The sequence below is a fragment of the Sinohyriopsis cumingii genome, chromosome 18 (assembly GCF_028554795.1).
Source record: "Sinohyriopsis cumingii isolate HCF-2022 chromosome 18, ASM2855479v2, whole genome shotgun sequence".
Lineage (NCBI taxonomy): Eukaryota > Metazoa > Mollusca > Bivalvia > Unionida > Unionidae > Sinohyriopsis > Sinohyriopsis cumingii.
The window spans coordinates 35,482,712-35,500,466 of NC_142978.1; the positions used below are offsets into that span (position 1 = coordinate 35,482,712).

The 17,755-nt window shown below is 36.2% G+C and overlaps 1 protein-coding gene and 1 long non-coding RNA gene across 4 annotated transcripts in view; both read left to right on the top strand.

Moving 5' to 3' along the window:
* The window catches only part of LOC149776384 (uncharacterized), a 36,863-nt gene extending 19,416 nt beyond the window's left edge, over positions 1-17,447 (top strand). Inside the window, exons 1-4 of one of the 3 annotated variants that reach the window (XM_089940752.1) lie at positions 2,535-2,612; positions 3,109-3,212; positions 15,980-16,139; positions 17,315-17,447. In XM_089940752.1, coding sequence (XP_089796878.1) covers positions 3,134-3,212; positions 15,980-16,139; positions 17,315-17,372 — 297 coding nt within the window. In that variant the 5' untranslated portion in view covers positions 2,535-2,612; positions 3,109-3,133 and the 3' untranslated portion in view covers positions 17,373-17,447. Of the gene's footprint in view, positions 1-2,534; positions 2,613-2,643; positions 2,856-3,108; positions 3,213-14,438; positions 14,543-15,979; positions 16,140-17,314 lie in introns of those variants that run through there. The other 2 variants (XM_089940750.1, XM_089940751.1) reach the window with 2 other exon arrangements.
* LOC149776386 (uncharacterized) lies at positions 3,871-6,187 on the top strand. The gene is made up of 2 exons (XR_016416031.1): positions 3,871-4,709; positions 6,055-6,187. It is a non-coding gene; the product is annotated as an uncharacterized LOC149776386 (long non-coding RNA).
* Positions 17,448-17,755: the final 308 nt, after the last annotated feature.

Consider the following 17,755-nt stretch of genomic DNA (forward strand, 5'->3'; position numbering starts at 1 on the left):
TAATGTAATTTGAAACTTACGCCTGTTTTAAGAGTGGAAGTAAGAACTGTACGAGTAGTATCATATAATTTTAATCTAATTTTCACATCTTTAGCGCAATTACTTCTAATTAAATTTTTAATCGTAACTCATGACAGTTGAATATTTCGGCTAAGAATATCCGTATTTTTAGCACAATGTATTTAGTAATGTAATTTGAAACGTACGCCTGTTTTAAGAGTGGAAGTAAGAACTATACGAGTAATATCATATACTTTTAATCTAATTTTCACATCTTTAGCGCAATTACTTCTAATTAAATTTTTCATCGTACCTGACCTAATAATCATATAAAGGAGAAGCACATAATAAATTATTGCAACAATTTGGTATATCTAATATATATATATATATATATATATATATATATATATATATATATATATATATATATATATATATATATATATATATATATATATATATCCTAAATAAAGACTACCTAACACAAAGAAAAGTTTGCAATCGTAATCTGATTTCAAAGGATAATGTTCAGATAGACACCTGTACATAGGACTTATGAAAGGTAATTGGATTTCATATGTTAAAAGTGTTCATGGAGCTGTACACGTTTGTATTCATTTCAGCTTAGAATTAGTTCTTGGTTTAGTTTTATTGAACTAATAAATTAAAATAAATGCATGTACAGACGTGTGTGGTAAAACTTTGTTTCTGCACTTAGAGTTCTCGTGAATTGCTGCAATTAAGTCAGTGACATCTGTCTTATTTGAGTGAAAAATGTTTTAAGTTAACATTACAAATTATGATTATACGTTCACATTTAACATGTTGCATTTTAGTCTTTTACAATAATTATTACATAGCTACGATTCCCTGATTGCACGGTCGCTCACTGTTATACCTCCCTATCCATATCATTGTCTTAACTACTGAAATATCTGCCATTATGTATTAAAATTAACACTATGTACTGATGTTTTCTGATCTTAATTTTCTGCTAGGGTGAAAGCCAAGATTACCCAAACACTACCCACAACATCCGTCCCAGAAATGTTCTTTTTGCTATAAATCGGAGAACAAGTGTAGACTTTGTACGGTATGTCTATCACACGAAAGATTACTGATGACAGTTGAAGAAAGGTTTGCATTAGAAGACCAATGTACAAAGAGTTAGCTGGAGTTGCAGTACGCTTAAGTGAGGAAAGCGAATCCCTTTTGTTGTACTGTTATAGGTTTGAATACTCTGAATCACTATATTCTGAATTTCATTAGCATGGAGCCATTATCGAAACGAGAATCTATCATATATATTACATTATTTAAAAGAATAATTATCTTGAGTTAATAGAAAAAACAAATATAACAGCTCTATAGAAGACCCAGGTCCCCGCTTCGAATTGTCTGCCACTTAGTTAACTATGGTCCATCCCTTCTAGACAGGCTTTTGCAAATTTGTATCATTGTCATCTTTTAATACTGTAGTAATGTCCCAAGGACAATTTCAGTACTATTACAGGGCAACTGGTGCAAGCAGACTTTAGAGGTTTCCATTCAGGTCAGGTTAATTTTTCTCCATCTATTCTCCAGAGATTTCCAAGCATTTGTCTGTCTTATGGAAGAGAGCAAAAGCGAGGGATGTGGGGTGAGAGGCATAATAGGGGATGCAGAAGAAATTGCTATGAAATTGTGAACATTATTAATCCCTTATATAATGTAAATTAAAATAAGAATATGAATATCGTATTCTTGCTAATTTTGTTATTAATAACTGATAACCTGAAGCTCATTACTTGTCTTGAGATTATAGAAGCGACAGTCTACTATTTAACCAACAACTGTTTGTGGATTCATAAGCTATGCGTGAATCTCAACTTCATATATCAGTTGTATTGGTACATCACATTGGCATACAGTAACCGTTCAAAAGCTATCTATATGTATGTGAGTGTGTGTGTGCGTGCGTGGGTCGGTGGGTGAAAGTGCCAAACGCGAAACAACATATCTGGTCATAATGTTGTTAAAAAGGTCACAGCAAAAGCTTACAGAATGGATGAAAGAGTGCAACGGTATTGTAACAGTTACTATGATGATATTTATTAGGCACAGACGTTATATGAGAAATTGCAGATGTATGCACAGTTTGCAACATAAATAGTCCAATTAGGTGAGAAATGTGTCCCATATATAACCAAATATGTCTAACTGATGACTTTCCTCTTATATTAATCATATACATCCCGTGCAATTTTAAATATGCCGTTTATGTTTTGAAACAACTAATTCATTTCAATTCCATTCATGGTTATCATACCAAGTAACTTTAAGGTTGTTATATTTCCAATTTGATAATTAAGTGGATAATTATGGCAAGGAGCAACCAGCCTTTGTTTGACACATTAAACACGTATCAAACTCTCCAGCACAACATGCAAATATTGTTCTTCTAAAAATATGTGGTTTTATAAAGTTAAAATATTACGTACGGCGAGCTTCCGTACTGAACAATACGTCTATAATGATGACCCTAAGTGACATTTCGTGACGAGCTTTCATTCCTGGAGTATAAGATCCCCTGTCTGTACGTGTATGTTGTTGCAGTCCTTCTAAAATCGGTAAGTTGTTACTTTGTCATTTATTTATTACGGTGCAGAGGCTCAGCGATTTGCATGGAGGTGTCTTAGTCCTACCAAGATTGGCGCTTATTGAATTTTCTTGCTCCGCACTCCGAATAGCACACCGCAAAGTAGCTTTTAAATGTGGTGCCGTGCCGTTAATCTCCTATCCAAACAATATCTGCATCGTCTGTTTCTATTCGGAAGGTGTGGAGAAATGACAATGTACTTAGTGCATTTCAGGCAAGTCAGATTGCATGTAGATGTTTACATTATAACGTGCGTGTTACTAACGCCTTCGGCCTTTAAAAATCACACATTTTGTTTAGATGTTTCTTAAAGGTTGTAACAAATGTTTACCTAACATTCAAAATTTTACTTTTCTGGAACAGCCAATTTATTCAGGACCATAATTATACACCACTGTACAACACAACTGCATCAATCCAAACGATGCCTGCATAGATACATAAACTATTCATTATATTTTTTTCAGAACTAAAAGCCTGTCAGCAGAAAACATGAAGCTTGCCGTCATTCTCTTTGTCTGTATCTGTGCTGTTTTCAGCGCACCGGAAAAGAGAGTATTATTAGATTCTCGTAAGTGACGTCCTTCAGAACTTTAGAAAATCGAATTTTTTAATTTCTTTCTTGTGAATTCTATAACATTCACCAAAGGAATACTCTTAAGACAAAGATATGAAATTTCATTTAACAACATATACGATAACGGTTATCTCATAAAATTAGAGTTTGTTTGTGTTTATACAGTTCAGTTTTATAGCTGTCATACGACCGAGTGCGCCACATTACTTGAATAAGTTTAATACAACTGACGTTGATTCAGAATTATAAAACAGTGTTTATTAGACAAGAATGGAATCAAAAAAATTAATTACAGAAAAGTTTATTGCCAAAAATGGTTTTCTTTAATTTTTAAATTTATCATGCAGTTAACCATTGCAATGATGTTATATTTAGAAGAACCTTCCATTTTGTTATTACACCTTTATGGACCTTTATGTACAAAGATAAACTAATGATAGACCTAAGGTGTAATTAAGAAAAAAGCCTTTAACTACTGAGTCGCCCAATCATCTGCTAGGTTAGATCTGAGTCTGTTAACAACAATTTAAAGGGACATACGAAAGCCAGTAAGTTAGTTAGTCTAAAGGTATCCAATTATGAGAAAAATACACAAAGGATTCATCATATATTTATATGCTTCTTTTATATTATGTTTACTTTGTCAGTCAGTATATATTTTTGATAAAGTGGTTTACATATTTCTTATATTCCAATAAATGTTTCTGGAACCACATAAAAGAAAACGTCTTAATATTCGATACAAGGATTCATGTTTACGCCAACAACCATGAACGGCGTTTGGGTGGCAAGTGGGGCGACCGCCCCAACCCCGCTCTTGAGGGATCCCCTCGCTTCAGGCCTAAGGTCGTCCTTTTGAGTTTGTCAAGCTATATTCTCCGGTAAATTGGAAACGCTGATACAGGCCGTATGTAATGCACGCAAAGTTGCGAAGTCAACTTAGTCAACTTCGTAAAGCACTTAACAGTTGATCTAGTCTAGACATAATCAGTGTTTGCAGTAGCATACCAATCGAGATACCGATACTCTGGCCCCGCGCGGTCATGGTCTGCTCTAGGCCCCGCGTAATCCCAACGCCGCCTTTGCCAACAACGTGATTACGTTTACTAATACGTGTGGTCGAAATGTGAGGAACTGCACTGCAGTATGGATGAAGGATACTGGCTGCAAGATTTTTCTGCAAAGCGATTTCAACAAATAAGAGCAATTTAAATAGCCCAACACTTTGGTACTTGTTATACGTGGCGCGATCAAATACATAATAGAGGATATGTGAAATGCTTATCGTGATGCATTAGCGAACAGTTGTTGGAAAACAGCTGAATTTCAACGAGAGTTAAGAAAATATGGCTCTTTGAAACAGCTCGTGCAGAAACTTCTAAATACTTTGGGGACTGACGGCAGCGAGCAGCTCTGCGAGACAGAATGCCACACTCTTCTGACGGATCCAGCACATCTTCTGCATTATACCTGCCCACTTGTTTGTCATGCGTGAGTCCATAGTTATATCTCTATTAAATTTTATTGTCGGAAATCCTATCACTGACTTCCGATTTGACACCTCTTGTTGGGTTTCTGTTTTGATGTCAAAATATTCCGTAGCTTCAGACGCGAATAATATATTAATATGGAGTCCATATGCTACTGAAAACATTTTGTAATTTTTAATTATACACGCAATTACAACCGGTTCCTGCTGTCAAATAGGCAGCATAGTGTGACTACATTGCTATTATTGACCAGCGTAACGTCTGCTCGAAGCATGTAACGTGCATTTAAAACACCGAATCTACTCTAGAAATGGATGAAATCTAATTTAATTTTCCAAATAAAAGTCACATTTTCAGATTGCTGAATTATTAAATATCAGTATCATGGTGCTTCATACTTTTTCTAATTATGTCTTTTGATTTTTATAAAGTCAACCTCATTACATTTCCTAACTTAACATCTCTATTCCAAAATGTCTTTCAAGATAAATACCCAATCAAGTGTAATGTATGTTGATACTGTTTGAAGTTACAACTCATGTCAACATCTTTTTTCTCTAATAATCAATGATCTTGGCATAATGCATCGACGTCATCGAAACGCTTCTGTATAAATATATGATTATCATTCAGATACGCACTGCACTTTACGTTAATTTTAATTTATTTTCAAAATTTATTTACAATACAAAAAGGAAACTTTGATCTTTTATACATGAATCTCCAAAAATGAAATCAATGATAGTGTAGTGATATAGTGTAGTGATATATAAATATGAAGGACTGAACAATTGAGGATTTGCAAAAAATACAAACAGCAAAATTATCATTTGGAAAGTAGGGTCATAATTCAAATGCATTACGTATTCATAAAGGAACAAATCTATGTAAATATAGAAATAGACATGCATATAAATGTTTCAAACAAAAAAAATACTTCGATATAATCTTTGTTCGAATTGGGGTGAAGAGTATTTCTGTGGAACATAAACATGACTTCACCTCAATTAGGGACAAAACACTAATGAGATTTGGTGTGTTTTATTTGTTTTATGTTCCGATGCAGTGGGTAGGGACATTCTGTACTTCTACATTACTTATTCATTTTGCCAAAGAGTTTTAATACAAATCGAATCACATTGAGATTGATAAAAGTTAAACTGAATACACTGAAGAATATACAAGCCTGCACGTTATTTATAATACTGGAATGGTTACCCCTGTGTAAGATACTGAATTACAAATGCAATATTCGTTTTAAATATTTATGAATAAATCGACCAGTAATTAAAAGCTGAACTTCTCACATTACATTTTACGCCTTCGTCTTGTGTCACTAATTTCAGATTCCAGGCCTTAGTCCACAGATTCAACCTTGTGCCACATACCAGCACCGTCGTGTAAAATTTTGACACTGTATTGATACCTGTCAATACCAATATGTGTACCAAAGGAAATAAAGCTCATCAGGAATCGTAATCTGTTTTATTCTTTATTTGCAAACTCAATCCATACAGGGATGGAAAGAACTATAACGTCTTCATCACATCTCCGAATATCAGGGCTTACACTGGTCCTAGTAGCATATGATGTCTCTGCGTTCTGCTTATGAATGTGCAAAAATCTCTTAGCCTCTTCGTCAACATTCACAAAATGTAAAGCTACTATATTATGTTACTAAATCGTATCATAATTAGTTATTGGGATTTTGTGTGTTATGCGTAGAAGAAATGAATAACACCTATATCCATTAATCAAATTCAGTAACTGAAGTTTTGACACCTCTTCCGGCTTTATGGTTGGAGTTACATGCCTTCTTTAAGTTACGTGTTGAAAATATTACATAACCAATTAAACACTAATTTCCCAAAGACGCTGGCTGTCTTTCTTCCATCCTATGCCATTTAAAATCAACTGTCGATGAAAGCAATGTAGAACAAACATATATTTTATTAGCAACATACCTATGCAGAAAGACAGTATTGCAGCCGAACATGGAAATGGGCTAAAGAAACTCTTAGCTTCTTCGTAAAGATGCCTCTGTGGGTGTGTATGTGTGTGTGTGTGTGTGTGTGATTAGGATTTTTAACTTAGCTTGAACACTGTTTCAGTCATATCCCTACGATGTCTGCAGTGAGGCAGTTTATAATGATGTCTAGTACTGGGGCGTCATGCCGCAGATATATAGCATAATGTCCCACCCAGTCACATTATCCTGACACCAACCCTACGAGTCCTAACAATACACTATTACTGCTGAGCGCCTAGCGAGGCTGCTGTTCGAATCAGTTTTGTAAATCTTTGGTATGACTCAGCCGGGGTTCAAACCCACGACCTCCCGCTTCCAAGCCGAACGCTCTAACCACTAGGCCACCAGAGCGGTCTCGTAAAGATGAACAAAACGCAGAACTACTATATTATATTATATTACTAAGTCGTATCATAATTAGTTATTGTGGATTTTGTGAGTTATGTGTAGCAGAAATAAATTCGTCTTAAATCCCTTAAGCAAATTCAGTCATTGTAGTTTTGACACGTCCTGCAGCTCTTAAGTTGGAGTTACGTGCCTTCTCTCAGTTACGTGTTGAAAATATTACCTAACCGATTAAACACTAATTTCCCAAAGAATATGGCTGTCGTTCTTCCGGTGTATGCCTTTTTAAATCAACAGTCGATAAAGGCAATGTAGATAAACATATATTCATTAGCAACATACATACAGACCCACATACATACATACATACATACATACATACATACATACACACATACACACATACATACATTATACATTCCCCCTGCGGGTCCGGGGTTGTAGAATTGGCCAGACGTGCTTCGCTACGTGTCGTAAGAGGCGACTAAGTAGAGGCAACCTGTTTGCCGTGGGGTGCGTCCCGTGTCGGGGCAGGAAAGGATCCTGGTAGTTGAGCAGAGACTTTCCGATGAAATACACTACTTTGGCCTCTACTTCTTCAGGACGGATGGTCGGGATGGGCCCGGTCTCGACAAATCGGCTGGTCACGCCGAGCCCTAGGAAGTCTTTATTTACTCTCTCACCTTCTTTATCTTTCTCCTTGTATCTCTCTTGATACCACCGTTGCCATAATAGCCTATTCATTAATCTTTCCCTTTCCCAAGTCTTAGAAGACTTCCTAGAAGGCGGTGGCTTAACAGGTCAATCAGGAGATAATTTTACCGACCCTAGAAGGTGGTGACTTCACGGGTCAATCATAGGTAATTATATCAACTGAGTATGGCATCTTTGTATCCCTGTCTCTTGAAAAGTGTCCCCTTGTTGAGCTGATGGTGGGAGGGGAGCACGGGTGTTGAATTTTCAATAAACCAACATGGAAATTCAAACAAAAATCAAAATAAGCGTACCAAAACTGGATTTGAATCAGATGACGAACCACGTAGTGTGGAGTCATTTCCACGCTTCATGGTCATACAGTCCACAAAACCGCTTGCCTCACTCTCTCCGTTTGTGATCGAGAAAACAGTCACAGCATCGATTGGTACACCAAAAAGCGTCAAAAAAATGAAATCGGGTTGCCTTCTTGTTGAGTGTGGCGACGAGGTTAACAAAAAATATCAAGAAAATGAAAACTTTCTTCGATATTCCAGTGACCTCATTTGCTCACACCACACTCAATACATCCAAAGGCTTCATCCTTTGTCGCGACTTGGCTGGAGTCAGCGACACAGATATTATTGAAGGGATGAAAAACGAAGGTGACACTGCAGTACGTAGAATACGTATTAAGCGTAATAACAACCTGCAGGACACTGATACCATTGTACTCACCTTCAACAAACCAACATTACCCAGAGTGGTCAAAGTTGGCTTCTTGCAAGTGAAGGTTGAGATATACATTCCAAACCCCCTTCGATGCTATATGTGTCAGAAATATGTCCATCACGAAGACCGCTGGTCAAAAAGCCAAATATGTGACCGATGCGGAGACCATTCTCATCAGGAATTTGATTGTAGAGCAACTCCGCAGTGTGTCAACTGTGGAAAGGAGCACCACGCCAGATCCAAGGATTGTGATACCTGGAAACAAGAGAAGGAAATACAGAGGGTAAAGTACACAGCTAATATTCCCTATCCAGAGGCCAAAAAACTTGTACAGGCCAAAACAGCCAATCATGGCCCATCCTTCTCTACTGTAGTGAAGAACAATCCTAACACAACGAAGGACGCTCAAACACAGACAGATATACCCGATTCAACGCAAGCTCTAATACCCCACCCCGCATACTAAGCACAGAAACACATGGCATCTACTCAAACTACTTTCAATAATACCCAACCACCGAAATCACCATACAAAAAACAAATCTTATGGAAACAGGCAACAAAAGGGGTCAGATGACCCCATCAAACTCTATAACAGGTTTGGAGACATTGAAAACATGGATGCATAAGAAACTGCTCCATGCGCCCAAGGTACCTCCAGACCTAAAAATAAAAAAAAATTCAACCCCGTACTTCCTCCAGAGAAATAACCAAACAAATTCCCTCCTCGAAAGTTCTAACCTAGCTCCACAATCTTCAATTTAAATTTATAACATCTTCATACAATGGAACTGTCCACGACTAAAAGCAAATTACAATGATGTTCTCGTCCTTTTAAACAAACATGATCCTGCGGTTCTAAGCCTGCAGGAAACTTTCTTGAAAGAAACGGATAACATTACACTTAAAAACTATTCCCTGTTTAACACCTACTCCCAAATAGTTGACAGGGCCTCAGAAGGAGTTTCTGTTGTTTGAACAATAGATCCCCTCATAACATTTTCCCATTAAACACAAATCTGCAAGCCATTGCTGCAAGCTTCACTCTACATAGAGTGATTGCCTTTTGTTCTATTTACTTACCACCAAACACCAACGTAGTAGCAAAGGATTTAGACAAACATGTTCAACAACCTCCTTCAATATTTGTTTTACTCGGGGATTTTAATGCTCGTAACAGTTTGTAGGGATCAAACTATATAAGTGAAGGAGGCCACAAAGTAGAAGACTTCATTTCTAGACACGATTTTTGTCTATATAACAACAAATCACCGACATATTTACACCCAGGAAATGGTACATACACATGTACTAATTTAACAATTTGTTCCCCATCGCTGCTTTTGGACTATGAATGCAAGGTCGCTGATGACTTTCACAGCAGTAAACAATTTCCAATCTCTCTTAAGAACACCGAAGCTACAACTGACGAAGCAATTCCACAATGGAATTTAAAGAAGGCCGACTGGGCCAAATTTTAAACACTTTGCAAAGCTATGCTTAACAGGGATACCGTTTTAAACGACAATAATCCTTTTCAATATTTTACTTCTGTTTTAATCGACATTGCAGAAGAATCGATTCCCAACTCTTCACCAAACTGTAAAAGAACCCCCAAACAGTGGTTCCCAAAAGAATGTAAAGAGGCCATTAGACAACGCCGAGAAGCACTGAAAACGTTTAATAATCGTCCAACACCCGAAAATTTAACTAAGTACTGTATTGTTTGGGCCAAAACCCGCCGCACGATTAAAGAAAGTAAAACAGCATCATGGAATAAATATGTTTCAACTTAAATTCTCGTTCCTCTATCAAGAAGGTATGGGACACGATCCGCAAAATAAATGGAAAGGGAAAACACAATTCCTTCAGACATCTCAAACTAAACAACAAGAATTTCAATTCCTAACTTGATATAGTTAATATACTTGCTGATAGTTTCTCTAAAAATCCCTCATCTAATTATTCAGAAGCCTTCAGAAGATTAAAAACTCAAAAAGAAAAGACAAGGTTGAAATTCACATCGAATAACTCGTAAAGTTATAATCAACCGTTTACACTGTTTGAGCTGATGGAATCTCTGGCTAAGGCCCATGATTCATCCAATGGGCCTGACTAACTACATTACCAGTTTTTGCAATACCTTCCAGAACCTTCATTAACAGTTCTTCTGTAAATCATCAATGATTTATGGATGACTGGTAATGTACCAAAAATTTGGAAAGAAGCAACAGTAATACCAGTTCCCAAACCAGGTAAAGATAGCGAAGATCCTAAAAACTACCGACCTATTGCACTCACAAGCTGTGTGTGCAAAACAATGGAACGAATAATCAATTCCAGCTTTTCAACATCAAAATTAATAGCATCATCAAGTGTTTGGCTCCTGGTGTGGATTGCTCGATATACGTTGATGAATTCCTAATATGTTATCGATCAAAGCACATGCATACAATCGACAGACAACTTCAGCAAAATATAAACAAGATTAAAATTGGGTCAGTACTAACGGTTTCAAATTCTCTAAATCCAAAACGATATGTATGCATTTCTGTCAGTTACGAAGACACAACGATGACCCTAAACTCACGCTGGATGGAACACATATTCCAGTTATTGAGAAAACAAAGTTTTTAGGTATTATCTTCGACAGAAAGCTGACTTTTATTCCACACCTAAAGAACTTGAAAGCTAAATGCTTAAAACCTCTAAATCTACGTAAAGTAGTAGCGCACACTGATTGGGGTGCTGGTAGAAAAGTCATCCTCAGTTTATATAGAACGTGTATTCGCTCCAAACTGGACTATGGTTACCTTGTGTTTGGTTCAGCCAGAAACTCATATTTGAAAATGGTTGATCCAATTCATCATCAGGGAATAAGACTCGCTCTGGGAGCATTTAAGACATCCCCGTGTGATAGCCTTCGGCTGTTTTTCAACCCAAATACAAAACCTTATACGAAAATAAACCAAACGCCATACATTCCTTTGGCATTAGAATTTCATCCAGCCTTGACAGTACAAAAATTGATCTTTCTAAAATTCAGAAAACGTTCATCTCCGAAACACCACCCTGGCTACTTAAACAACCAAAAGTACTTTTTACGCTCCACGATGAAAAAAATCCAAGAGAAACCCTTCTGTCTTCCACAACTCTTACCATGAACTCCTCACCGAATTTAAAAACTACACAAGAATTTATACTGACGGATCAAAGGATGAAAAGGCTGCTGCAGCCTTCGTTTGTGGAAATCACACAACGCAAGTTCGCTTACCAAATGGCACATCTATTTTGTCAGCCGAAAACAGAGCAATAGATCTTGCCCTGCAATATATTGAAAACAAACTTATTTTAAACAGCATCATCTTCTCCGACTCCCTATCAGTACTTCAATCACTACACAATAGAAAACTAGAAAATCCATTGTTGACCAAATTTCTCGTCAAAAGTACTAAGCTGAGTACCTCCCACAATATCGTATACTGCTGGCTACCTAGCCATGTTGGTATTAAAGGTAACGAAAAAACAGATCGCGCTGCTAAAAGCGCCCTATATCAAGAACCATCTAATTTTAAAATACCGTATACTGATTTTAAACCTAGTGTCAAAGAGACTTTACGTCAGAAGTGGCAGGTATCATGGAATGATGCAGTGAATAATAAACTTCACGCCATCAAGCCAACCCTAGGAGAATGGACTCCTTCCTTCAGAATCGTGCGTAGGGAGGAGGTAGTCATTGCAAGAATTCGAATTGGTCATACTTATAAAACACTCCCACATACTAAAAGGTGAAGACCCACCAGAATGCGTTTCTTGCTAATAACCATTCACTGTTAAGCACTTTATGATAGAGTGTTTCGACCTGCAACCTAAGCGCGCGCGATCAGTATTACAATGTGCATGACATGAAGGAACTTTTTGATACATTAAACCAGGCTTGTATTATAGAATTTCTGAAAGCAGTGAGCATTTCCTCTAATCTATAACTTTTACGCCATCAGTTTAAGTATTTTTAACTATTTACAGTCCATTATCTTCAATAACTTCTCATATACCTTTATTAACGTATACCATTTTCATTTCACGTACATGAGGAAGACTTATTTATTAACGTTACCATCTTATCGTTTAATTTAGTTTTGATATCGCTGGTCGATATAGAAACTTTTATCATTTTTTACATAATAATACATATGACCTTTTGTATGGCGCTAAATAGCCTAACAGTACTGGTGCGCCGTTAAAAATAAGCAAACATACATACACAAACACACAAACACACACACACACACACACACACACACACACACACACACACACACACATATATATATATATATATATATATATATATATATATATATATGCACCCTATATTCCTTACTCAGAAATAACACCTATATTTCTTTAAATATCAGCAATAGGTCAAGGTATGATTTTTTTGGGGTCATTGTATTTTTATTGTTGTGGTTGTCATCTTAGTCGCCGTCTTTTGTCATTATCTTGTAGGTGTCCTATTATAGTTTCTCGATCATCTATCCCTTAAAAAATGAGCCGAGTACGCAAAGGTATTTTCTCAGACGCACGAAATGTCCATACGGATATATTCTGAAACACTTACGAAATACCATAAGATTTATCTGTTTAGTTATTTCCCCAGAAGTCTTATAGGTCTTTTTCGCGAGTTCATTTTATGTATCTTAGCGTTATTGTGATGATATATATTGGGCAAAGACTTAAAATGAAGCTAGTTGTTCGATTTTGTGTATATGAGAAACTCCAGATGTCTACGCAGTTTGGAACAGAAATGGTCGAACTGCGTTAGAGATATGCATCGTACATATCCAGATGAGACTAACTGAAGACTTTTAATTTCCATTATTGATATAGATTCCATGCAATTTTAAATATTCTGGTCAGGATGTGAAACAAATATTTCATTTAAATTCCACTTATGATGTTTCAAAAAAGTAACTTAAAGAAAACGTGCAAACACTTACTGAACAGAAGCAAAATCCTGCAAGTCCTTGCCCAAGTAACCTTATCCAAGACTGAATTGATATGCGAAAATATATATTCTTATCACCGTTATTTTCTTACGTTTAATTGATATATAAGCAAGGACAAATTAGCCTTTCTTGGACACAATAAACACATATTAGAATCTTGAGGGGTTTTTTTTTTCTTTACAACATGAAGCGTTGTTGATTTAAGGCTATGTCGATGTTTCAAATATACAATATTGGTTCGAAGAGCTTCCATAATGAACCATACGTCAAAAAATGATTACCGTAAGTGACATGTCGTGACGAATTCTCATTCAACGAGTATAAAATCATGTTTCTACTTCTGCACTCTTGCACTCCCTCCAGAACTTGGTAAGTTGTTTATTTCTTAATCCCAATAATGTTAATTACCCAAGCTGCGGTGAGTCGGAGATTCGATCGCAGGACATTAATTCAAGGTATCGCAGGTCTCAATCTTGCCCAGATCACCCTGGGTTGGCTGTGGTGCTGCAACTATTGTGAAGGCACTTTATTCCCAATGGGTCAGCAAAAGGCAGCCCATTAATGTGATGTAGTGCCGTTAAACAATTATCAAATTAATGTTCTCTGCTTCGTCTGCTTCATAGTTGAATGTGTGGAGAAATGGTAATGTATTTAGTCAATTTGAGGGTAGTCAGACTGTATGCAGATGTTTACATTATAACGTGCATGTTACTAACGTCTTTGGACTTGGAAAATCACACGTGTTGTTTAGATTTTTCTTTACCGTTGTAAAAATGTTAACCTAACATTTGGAATTTCACTTTTCTAGAACAGCAAATTGCCTTATTTATGACCATAATTGCACACCACTGTACAAATTAACTCTGTCAGCTCCAGCGATACCTGTATAGATACATAAACTAGTTCTTGCATTTATTTTTAGAACTGAAATCCTTTCAGCAGCAAACATGAAGATTGCCTTCATTCTCCTTGTCTGTACCTATGCTGTTTTCAGCGCACCGGAAAAGAGGGTATTTTTAGATTCGCGTAAGTGACGTCGTTCAGAACTTTAGAAAAATGAACTTTTTAATATCTTTCTTATGAATACTAAAACGTTCATCACAGGAATATTCGTAAGACAGAGATAGAAAAATTTAATTTAGAAATACATACGGAAAAGGTTATCTCATAACATTAGAGTTTGTGTTCGTACCGTCAAGTTTCATACCTGTAATACGACAGAGTACATCATATTACTTAATACACATGACGGTGACTCGGAATTATAAAAAATGTTTATCAGACAAAAAAATAATTTAAAAAACATTAAATTACAGAAACGTTCATTGCAAACAATGGTTTTCTTTAATTTTTAAATCCATCATGTAGATAACCATTACAATGGTGCTATATTCTATTCTCAGGAGAACCTTCCATTTGTCTCTTCCTGCTTTAAATACCTCTATGTACAATGATAACCTAATTATAGACCTGAGTTGTAAGTAAGAAAGAAAGCCTTTAACTACTCAGTCGCCCAGTTATCTGCTAGGTTAGATGCGAGTCTTTCAATAGCGATTCAAAGGGACAGAGGAAAGCCAATAAGTTAGTTAGCCTAAAGTATCCATTTATGAGAACAGTATACAACAGAGTTATCGTATATTCATATGCTTCTTGTATATTTTGTTTATTTTGTCAGTCAGAGATAAACGGTTGATAAAACGGTTTGCATATTTAAATAATTCCAATACATGTTTATGGAACGACATAAAAGAAAATGTATTAATATTTGATATATGACTTTACGTTTACACCAAATAGGTGATTCCGTTTACTAATACGTGTGGTCGAAACGTGAGAAACTGTACAATATCGATGGAGGATACTGATGTAAGATCTTTTATGCAAAGATATTTCACCAAATAAGATCAATTTAAACAGCGCAAGACATTGGTAACTTGTTATTTTATACGTAGCACGCTCAAATACATAAATAGCGCACATGTGAAATGAATGTCGTGATGCATTTCCAAACAATTGTTAGAAAACAGAGCTGAATTTAAATGACATTGAAGAAAACATTAGACTTGATCTTCCCAAAGCAACATAAATATTCAAATGATACAACGACCAAAACAAAGGCTTCTTGTCTATATTGTACAACTGTCATTCATAATACCTAAGAGACTGAGTTGAATTTTGTTTGGTGCTAGAGGATCAAACATAGTTCATGACGTATTAAGAGTAAGCAGGGCAGTGAACAGGATTTGTGGGCGCTAGGAAACATTCTGCAGTAGGCCTATGTGAATTACAAATTGGCACGGCGTTGGGCACCCTGAACGTTGTCGGCCCCCGGAATTTAGTCTTAACTAATCTACAATATCCTCCACCCTGAGAGTAAGCTATCTATATTTTAGGATCCTAAAAATCAAACTAAAACGTTTTGCGTAAGTTGTCCAGCAAAAATAATTTTTTTGTATTATACAGTTCATGGCCTTGACCTCACTCACCTGAAACAGCTCGTGCAGACTCTTCTCAATACTTTGGGGACTGACGCCACCGAGCAGCTCTGCGAGACTGAATGCCACACTCTTCTGACGGATCCAGCACATCTTCTGCATTACAGCTGTGGGCTTGTTTGTCATGCGTGAGTCCCTAGTTACATCTATATTAACTTTTATTGTCGGAAATCCTTGTACTGACCTCCGATTTGACACCTCTTGTTGGGCTTCTGTTTTAACGGCAAAGATTTCATAGCTTCAGACGCGATTCATGCATTAATATCGAGTCCATATGCTGCTGAGAAACTTTGCATCATTATCTATGTAATTACATCTGGCTCCACCTCTCATACAGGTAGCAATATGTGACTACATTCTTATTATGGACCAGCATAAGGTCTGCTCGAAGCATGCATTTATGACACCGAATCTGCTTTAGAAAGGGATGACATCGAATTAATTTTTCCATGAAAGGTCACATTTTCAGGTTGATGTCGTTAGTAAATACCATTAGCATGGTGTCTTATGCTTTTTCTAATTATGCCATGTGGTCTTTATAAAGTCAACGTCATTATATTTCGTAACTAAACGTCTATATTCCAAAATGTCTTTCAAGATAAATACCCAATCACGTATAATGTATGTTGATACTGTTTAACGTTACAACTCATGTCGACATCTTATTTCTCTAATAATGAGCCTGAAATACTGCATCCACGTCATCGAAATGCTTCTGTATAAATAAATGTTTTTCATTTGGATACGCACTGCACGAGTCGTTAATTTTAGTTTCAAAACTTTATTTACAAAAAAGACACTTTGATCTTTTGTAAACGAATCTCCACAAATGAAATCAACGATTGTCTACATTACTGTAAATATAGAAATTGACATGCATATAAATGTGAACACAAAGGAATATGTTAATGGGGGTGTAGATTATTCCTCTATAAATATCAAACATGATTTTATCCCAGTTAGGAACAAAACACTAATGAGGTTTGGTGTGTTTTTTATATTGGGACCTAATGGGGAGGGGGAATTTTGTACGTATCAAATACTTGCTCATTCCTTATACATTTAGCCAAACAGTTTTAATACAAATCGAAACACATTGAGAGTGATAAAAGCTAAACTGAATACACTGAAGAATATCCAAGCCCAGACGTTATTTATAACACTGGAATAGTTACCCCTGTGTAAGATACTAAACTACAGATGAAAGATTTGTTTTGAAAATTTATGAATAAATGTATTTGTAATAAAAAATTGAACTTCTCATATTACATCTTACATCTTCATCTTGCATCACTAATTTCAGATTCCAGTCCTTAGTCCACAGATTCAACCTTGTGCCACAGACAGGCACCGTTGGGTAAAATGTTGACACTGTATTGACGCTTGTAGATACTTATATGTGTACCGAAGTAAATAAAAATCATCAGGAATCGTAATCTGTTTTATTCGTTTTTTAAAAATAAATCTATACAGGATCTGAATGATAATGCCTTCATCACATCTCTAAATACCATTGCTTACTCCTATGCTAGTAGCATGTGATGTTTCCCCCGTTCTGATTATCCTTTAGAGAAAATCATCAATGCATTTAATAAATGTGCAAACAAATTCATAGCCTCTTCATAAAGATGCACAAAATGCAAACTGCCACACTGCAGACGTCATACTGATATGACTGAAAACTTGTTGAAGCTACGTTAAAAGTCGAAATCACACACATACACACATCGTCATCTGAAATATT